Here is an 8,842-nt window from a genome sequence, read left to right as displayed (position 1 = left end):
TACAATGCTAATCCGGTTTTCCTGATTCATGGTGGTGGTAAAGCTGTTTGGACTGTTTGATAGTGTTCTATTGGGTAGCAGAGAAATTAGTTCTTTCGTTTCTTACTGTAAGACTTAAGACAGAAACCATAACCCTTTATGTACGGCTTGAGATATAAACCTTTCTTCTGCAGCAACACTTTCAATTTTCCTGTTCTGACGTTTCTTCTCCTTCATATCTTCTTTAGCCTTCCTTGCGATATTAATTGTTTTTACAATTGCTGCACTACCACTTTCTAAACTACTAAGAGCACTGAGGGCTATCAAGATCGGCACGATTGGTAGAAAATCTCCAGTTCTGGGTACATTAATTACTCGAGGTATTTTAACATTTTTCTTAGAACCCATTGATTGATGAGTTGATTTACGTGCAACTTTAATTGTACTCTTAATATTAAATGGCTTTTGATATTTAAAGGTCTTAGAAGCAACATTAACAACAGTAGAAAGGTTTGTCTTCAGCATTTAATCCTTCGTTATCTTTTTCCTCACTTTCTTTTCCTTTTTATTCAATCCCATAACAAGTTTTTCGGCTCGGTCCAGCAAGGTTGCGCAGCACGGGTCAAAGTTGTAAGTTGTAAGTTGTCAGCGAGCAGAACATACAACCAATGCAACTTATACGGGACAGCGACCAGGCGCACAGTAGCAGCACAATACTAGTGCCGACGCTGCAAGTATGAGACAGTCGGTCAAGACTCAGTGGGACAGCTCATCAAGCAGCACACTGCTGACATTGCAGCGTATACGACCAGTCAACAAGCCAGAAACTAAACTAGGTCAAGCTCCAACGCGAGGTGTAACATAACAGATAATGTATGCACCCAATCTTCCGGGTCATAATAGTATTTAAGCTCTGATCAACAGCTCAATAAAGTCAGTTACGAATCTAAACATCCACCAGACTTATTACTGTCATCTAGTAATAATAATACCCTAGTACAGTTATTCGATCGCCTGTGTCGCGACGCGATCGTCCTGTTCTACCTAGCGTCCCCGTGCCAGCGACAAGTGTTTCAGTACCCCCCTTGCCCCGCGGCGTGACCACAACTCTCTGTTGATCCAAGGTTACACGAACACTCGTGAAACTCACCCCACACAGTCCTATATCGCCTGTGGTCTGGCACCGTGCTTCCCCGTAGTCATCCGTGTCGCGACGCGATCCTACTGCAATACACAGCGTCCCCCGTGCCCGCGACGAGCGTATACGTAGGCAACATACACGCCGGTTTGCACAGGTAAGACGTCCTAACACAATCGCATGTCAAGCCTAGCTTAAGAACCGCAGTCGGCTACGAATTACCGAATATCTGCACTATGTCAACTTCATTCATCGAGCAGACAAAGCAAAACAGAATCGATTTACACAATCGACTGTTAGACGACAAAATCGAGCTGCAAGGAAAAATACAACAGCTCATTAAGAGTTATGGCAAGGATTCTGCCGACCGACGCCTCCGAGAAGGCTACTATGCCGGTAGATTAGAACAACTGAGGGAGCTCTGGCAACAATTTTGTGATCTGGATGAAGAGGTCCAGCAAGCGGCATTACCCACGGGAAGTGAATACTCTTCACGACTAACAGCTCTTAAGGAGCTGGTCGAGAAATATCAGAAAATCTTCCTGGACAACATACCGACTGGAAGCGGTCCACCGAATCACAACAGGAGATCAAGTAAAGGGAGACTCCACAATTGACACGGTGATCCGACAGTTGCAGAGAAGATGCAACGAATTAGAATCATTATTAACACTAGCCTCGAACGCACCAACCGTCACCCCAGCCCTACAAAGGCACCTGGATCTCCATTGAGCGTTACTAAGGCAAGCACACGACGAATAAGATAGCACACATGGGGCCGAAGTCCTGGCAAAGGCAGAGCTAGCCCAATTCCAAGCCTTATACTTGTATGAGGAATACGAAATGATCCTGCTTCGAGAAAACGACGCGCCAATGAGCCTGAATTTGGCACTTCCTCCAATTAGCATTCCGGAATTCAATGGCGAGTATATAGACTGGCCACGGTTCCATGACCCCTTTGTAGAGTTAGTACACAATAAACCATATTCGGCCAGTCAAAAACTACATATTCTACAAAGCTCGCTTCGTGGTGAAGCGAGGAACGTCTTGACAGACACAGCCTTCTCACAGGGTGGCTATGACGACACCTGGTTGCGATTGAAGGCCAGGTACCAGAACGGGAAGATACTAGTATTCGCCACCATAGCACAAATCGTTGACTATAAGCCTATAGATGGCTCTTCACGCCAACTCAGGGCCTTACATGACACGATCAAAAATTCAATGAGTACTTTAAGAAACCTGGAAATCTGCACAAAGAGCTGGGATCCAATTATAGGGTTTTTAGTGCGCCGAAAATTAGATCAGTATACGGTAGCAGCCCTCGAAGATTCAGCCAACTGGAAAGTGTTTAAGCCTTTTAAAAACGTCGCTCCACGGGACATACAAAAACATTGGTCTCACGAGATAACTGTTGTAAAATTTGCAACATGGGCACACACCGGCCGTTATCCTGCAACATGTTTCGAAGAATGGTTCCGGACAACCCTCGGCAGGCAATAACAAAGATTGCAGGCTGTGCCAACTGTCTGTCAAACTACTATAATACAAGCAGTTGCCCGTCGCTAATGACCTGTCGTTTTTGCCGTCAATGGCATCATTCCATGCTGCACAAACATCCAGAATCCACGGCGCCGGTTGTTGCCATCACTACCCGAGATCAACCATTGCAAGCAATGGATGCTTCAGGTCCAAATCGGCAAACCCTATTGGTCAACAAGGTGTCTGCGTTACAACAGCCGAATACGTACGTATTACTCGCCACAGCCATGGTGGTAGTTCAAGGACAAACCGAAAGTCGAGAAAATTGTCGCGCAATCATCAACCATGGCTCTCAGCTAAATCTCATGTCCAGAAGGATGGCAGATCGACTTGCTCTCCCCACCTTCAGCACATCGCAAGGTATTCAAGGAATTGGACAATATACGCAGGGATCTTCGTCATGGGCACGTGTGCGGCTGTCATTGTTAAAGTCAAACTTTCAGAAGGAGATCGAGGTGCTTATCTTACCACAACTGACAAAAAACCAACCGTCGGAATGCATAGATGAAGAACTTTGTATTCCGAGCACAGTAGTGTTGGCGGACCCAGAGTTCGGCCAACCCGGAAGTATAGATTTACTTCTGGGAGCTGAAGTATACTCACAATTGATAAGGCCCTGACTTATCTATTTGGGGACGGATAAGCCAACTCTACAAGAAACCTCTCTTAGGTGGATTGTGTTCGGCGCAGTAAGGCGACGATTGCCAGCAGCCATAGCAGGAAATGTCACGACAATAACACGGGAGGATCCGTTACCAGCCCTGGAAAAATTTTGGAAGCTAGAAGTACCTGCAATGACAGTCCAAAAGAGACTTTGTGAAGAACACTTTCTATCAAATATAAAATTCTGCCCGGATCAACGACTAATGGTAAGATTGCCATTCGCAGAAAATCCAAGGATACTAGGAAACACATTAGCTTTGGCCCAACGGAGATTTTACATTCTAGAACGTCGGTTAAAACGGGATCCAGCAATGCTAGTGGGATACGTGTGGTGTAGAATAAAAACGTTTTATTTCCCTTTTTGAGTGGACTGTATTTCATGTATTAAATTTATCACATTGTTTGTGTGTCCGATGCTTTTCGTTGTAGTCTTAACACGAAGTCCTAAAAAATCTCTAAAGTGTGACGCAGCACCAAAATATATTAAAAGGGAAAAGTTAGTATTTCATATACCAAAAAGAGAATAAGATTCAAAAATTAAATAACGGATGTAATGCGTTCATCAACATCCCGGGCCGCCCTGAAACAATGTTTCAGAATTAGGCAGTACAGCTAACTTGGTGATGGGTCGGATCATCTCTCCAGTAGACGTCTTAAGTTTTACAGCGCGTACAAGTCCATCTGGTCCAGGATGAGCTTCCACTACACGGGCTAGTATCCAAGCTGCTGGAGGGAGATTTGAGTCCTTGACGGGGACTACATTGTCTACAGCGATGTTGCGTTCCTTGTTGCTCCACTTTTGACGTTGCTGCAGGGATGTTAAATACTCTTGGTGCCAGCGTTTCCAAAACCCTTGATACATCGATTGCAAGTGCTGCCAATAGTCCAGACGATTGATCGGCAAATGAGTCAGATCTCCCTCTGGAACAGTTGTGAATGGGCGCCCAATTAAAAAATGGGCCGGAGACAAGTAGGTAAGGTCAGTGTCAGGTGTATAGCATAACGGTCGCGAGTTCACCACTGCACTGATCTGAGCAATCAGAGTTTGCATTTGTTCAAAGGTTAGAACAGTTTTTCCCACAACTCGACGCAGATGTAGTTTGACGGAACGTACTGATGACTCCCACTTTCCTCCCCAATGTGGCGAATGAGGAGGAATAAAACTCCACTTAATTCCATCATTGGCCAGCGATTGTGTTAGATTGCGTTGATGCTCCTGCGAAGATAAAAATTGCTGCATCTCATCTAATGCCCGTTTGGCGCCAACAAAATTCGTCCCGTTGTCGCTGAAGATCTGTGAGCATTTTCCTCGAAGGGACATGAAACGCCGAAGACATGCCAGGAATGTGTCAGTGCTAAGATCGGTGGCCAGTTCCAAATGTATGGCTGATGTTACAAGGCAAACAAAGAGGCATATGTAGCCCTTAGTTTTTCGGGGATTGCGCCCTCTCCTTTCCTTTAGTATAAATGGACCAGCGTAGTCACAGCCTGAGTGCTGGAAGGGTAAAGCTTCTGTTATACGGATGCCTGGTAGATCGGCCATGAATTGGTGCTCCGTGAGTTTACGTTGGCGGAAACATTTGATGCAGTTGTGAACCAGATTTCTTATCAGGTTACGCGCACCAAAGATCCAATACCTTTGACGAGCGATTACAAAAAGTGCAGAAACTCCTGGATGAAGATTTGTCGTATGCTCGTGCTCCAAAATCATTCTTGTGATGCGGTTCGACTTCGGAAGCAGTATAGGGTGTTTTACATCAGCTGGTAATTGTGAGTTGTCCAGTCGTCCACCAACTCGAAGAAGGCCATCCTTGCAGATAATCGGCGAGAGCTTCAGCAATTGGGAGCGGCTGTGAAGTGGCTTGTTTTCCGTCAGTAGTTTGCGGTCTTCCATGAAACATTTCTGAGCCTCTTGCAGGCAAAGAATGCGAGCAGCCTGAATCTCCTCAAAGGTGAGCATCTTGCCATTTGCCAGCGTTGCAGATTTAATGGCCTTGGTCTTTTGGATGAAGCGCAAGGCGTAAGCTACAACGCGTACCAGCTTTGTCCAGGACGAGACGCGTTGTGTCAAAGCTTCGATTGGTGACAATGAGCAGCTTTCCTGTGCGGCTAATGCGGTGGTCTTCACTTCTTCCTTTCCATGGTTTTCTAAAAGGGAAGAACAGAACTTTTTACAGGTCAACTTTACCGCTAGCATTTCTGGATCTTGCAGCCATGAAGGTCCCATCCACCATAAGTCGAAATGGAGAAGGTCCGAAGCAAGCATTCCTCGTGTGGCGCAGTCTGCCGGATTCTCCTTTGTGTTCACATGATGCCATGCGTTGCGCGGTAAGGCTTCGAGTATTTCTGAGGTTCTATTGGCTACAAATGTTTTAAGCTTAGATGGTGGATGTGATAGCCAAGCCAAGACTATGGTTGAGTCACACCATGCATGTACTTCAATGTCCTTGTGTTGTAGTGCAGCTTTGACTGATAAGAACAGTCGGCTCAGTAGCAAAGCGCCACACAGTTCGAGACGCGGTAGAGACTGCTGCTTGAGCGGAGCAACTCTGGTTTTTCCTGCTATGAGTGAAACAGATACGGTGCCATCTGCTCGCACCACTCTGCTATAGATGACTGCGGAATATGCCTTGATGGATGCATCTGAAAATCCATGCAGTTCGATGTGATCTTCATTGTTTTGGACAAACCGTGGCAGGCGAAGATCTCGAAGGATGTGTAGGTCGTTACGGCATTTATTCCACCAGTCCGCAATTTTCGGAGGAAGCTCTGTGTCCCAGCCGAGATCGAGTAGCCACAATTCTTGGAACAGAATCTTAAACTGCACTACCACTGGCGACAGAATACCCAGCGGGTCAAAAATGCGTGCCACATCTGACAGCACTTGGCGTTTGGTGTTGTCCGGATTTGTTGTAAGGCAAACTTTGTAGGATAACATGTCCTCTCCTGGATCCCAATGAATGCCAAGAACCTTTGCTGTAGAATTGGATCCTTTGCCTTGTACTTCGGTTGTAGCGAGAGATGTGTCAGCGACACGAGATGAATTGGAAACCCATTTACCAAGTTCCATCCCTGCACATTTCATCAACTGGATCAACTCATTTTGATTGCGAATGAGCTCCTCCTCGGTGTGTGCTCCGGTCAGTACGTCGTCCACATAAAACTGCTCTTTCAAGATCTTTGCAGCGGTAGGAAAGTCGTGTTGATGGTCGTAAGCTAACTGATCCAGGACCCTCACTGCCAAAAATGGTGCGCAGGATGTGCCGTATGTTACCGTGGACAGTTCATAGTGTTTAATAGGAGTCGCTTATTCTTGTCTCCAAACAATTCGCTGATAGCCACAATGGTTGGCAGCCACCCAGATTTGTCGATACATTTTGACAATATCTGCTGAGAAGACGAACTTGAACATTCTGAATCGCATACAAATCGAGAAAAGGTTTCGTAGAATGCTGGGTCCAATGTGCAGAGCTTCGTTTAAGGACCGTCCGTTCGTGTCCTTGAATGAACCGTCAAACACGACCCGTAATTTTTGAGTAATTACAGGATGATGTGGCAAGTAAAAGCTCGGCTTTTTGTCAATGTCTTCTGGCGATAGTTCTCGCATGTGGCCCAACTGAAGATAATCTCGCATAAATTGCACGTACTGTGAATGCAGATTGGGGTCTTTCTTTAGGCGGCGTTCTACACCCCTCAATCTTGTTAGCGCTCCTTGTAATGTGTCCGAAAACTGTTCCTTTGAGTTTTTGAACGGAAGCTCGACGATGTAACGCCCCTTAGAGTCCCGAGTGTGCGTCTTCACAAAGTGCTGTTCAACTTCATCGTCCTCTGGTTTCCCATGGAATTCCTGATTGACATCCTCCAGCTCCCAAAAGCGCCTTAGCGATGCGTCAATGTCAATAGCCGTGTGCATTGTTGTTGTAGATGAACATCCGGTAGTAACAATAGATGTTATGACCCATCCAAATATGGTCGAAATGGCGATGATGTTGCCTTGGTTGTCGAACATCTTTTAACCGGTGAACACGGTCCAAACGTAGTCGCTGCCCAGGAGTATATCAACTGGCGCCAACGACTGATAGTCAGAATCCGCAAGCTCAAAGCCAGCGAATGCCTTGAGTGCTGAGGCGGCGATATCGTGTCTTGCCAACGTGGAGGTAATTTTGCTGAGTACGTGAGCACGTACCTTCATTGTGTGATCTGAGATCCTTGACTGCAAGTCCAGTGTGCTGCAGCCTCTAGTTGTCTCAGCCTTGATTGACGAGATTCCGGTTACCAAAATTCGTGACGGAGAGCGTGCCAGTCCGAGAGCCTGTACGCACCGCTCGGAGATGTACGACAGTTCCGAACCACTGTCCAAAAGCACCCGGCAGGTAGTGTGCGATCCTGTTGCGTTTTTGACAAACACTAGAGCTGTTGGCAATGCACTTTTTCGTAGCCCTTGTGGCTGTGTTGCTGTTGTTGAACCGTGGCACAAGGATTCAGCTGTGGGAGCCACTTGTGTCCGTGCGATATGGCTGATGGTGACCGTAGCATCTTCGGGAGCGCTTGGAATGTGCCTTTCATCATCTCGTGAGTGTGTCGAGGTGACAGCGGCTTGCGAATTAAGAATATTAGCATGTAACAGAGAGTGGTGACGATTATGGCAAAACTTGCATGTGAATTTGGATTCACACTTTCGCGACACATGCCCAGGCTTAAGGCAGTTAAAGCACAGTGATTTTTCCTTAACAAATGTGCGTCTCTGCTCGATTGACAATTCACCAAACTTTGAGCAGGCGTAGATCTTGTGCTCCTTGGAGTTACACTTCACACAAGTGTTTGCTTCCATTGAGACTAAAGCGTGTGATGATCGCTTGGCCTTGCCATGTTGTGGGCCAACCTTGAAGTCTATGTCTGTCTCACTTTTGCTGAGCTCGAATTCCTCGCAACGTCGGTCTAAAAACTTGAGTAGATCATCCACAGACGGAGATTCCAGATCCCGGCTTCCTTCGATCCATTTGCGACGGGTTTCAGCATCGATCTTGGCTAGGATGAAGTGTATAATCCAGCAGTCCCTATTAGTTTGCCCTGCTGCATCCAGGCCGCGTACAATTTCGGTGGCTCCGTCCGTCACCTTGCGCAGAACTGTTACATCTGCTTTGGTGGTCGAAGGTAAGTTAACAAATGTCTCCAGCAGAGTGTTAACAATGTGACGTGGTCTATTGTACCGATCAGTTAGGCAAGTCCAAGCAGCCTCGTAAGCTGCATCCGTTATTGGCATATGTCGTATCAAGTCGGCTGCTTCTCCAGTGATGTATGTTTTCAAGTAGTGCAACTTTTGTATTGCTGTCAAATGCTGCTTGCTATGGATCGTACTCTCGAAGATGTTTTTAAAGGCGGGCCACTCCTTGTAGTCGCCAGTGAATAGCTTGATGTGGATTTTTGGCAGTTCATTATGCAATACATTTGCTGCCGAGTTTGCCCTTAAAAGCGCTGCTTGTTGCTCAGCCAAACGCTCATTGAGCTGCTGTTGTTGTT

The 8,842-nt window shown here is 46.4% G+C and overlaps 1 protein-coding gene across 1 annotated transcript in view; it reads left to right on the top strand.

Moving 5' to 3' along the window:
• Positions 1 to 1,353: 1,353 nt before the first annotated feature.
• LOC119562592 overlaps positions 1,354 to 8,842 on the top strand; it is an 88,485-nt gene continuing 80,996 nt past the window's right edge. Inside the window, exon 1 of the mRNA XM_037875815.1 lies at positions 1,354 to 1,711. Coding sequence (XP_037731743.1) covers positions 1,354 to 1,711 — 358 coding nt within the window. The remainder of the gene's footprint in view (positions 1,712 to 8,842) is intronic.

Source organism: Drosophila subpulchrella, unplaced genomic scaffold (genome assembly GCF_014743375.2).
Source record: "Drosophila subpulchrella strain 33 F10 #4 breed RU33 unplaced genomic scaffold, RU_Dsub_v1.1 Primary Assembly Seq67, whole genome shotgun sequence".
In the NCBI taxonomy this organism is placed as follows: domain Eukaryota; kingdom Metazoa; phylum Arthropoda; class Insecta; order Diptera; family Drosophilidae; genus Drosophila; species Drosophila subpulchrella.
This window is presented reverse-complemented; position numbering and strand designations above follow the sequence as displayed.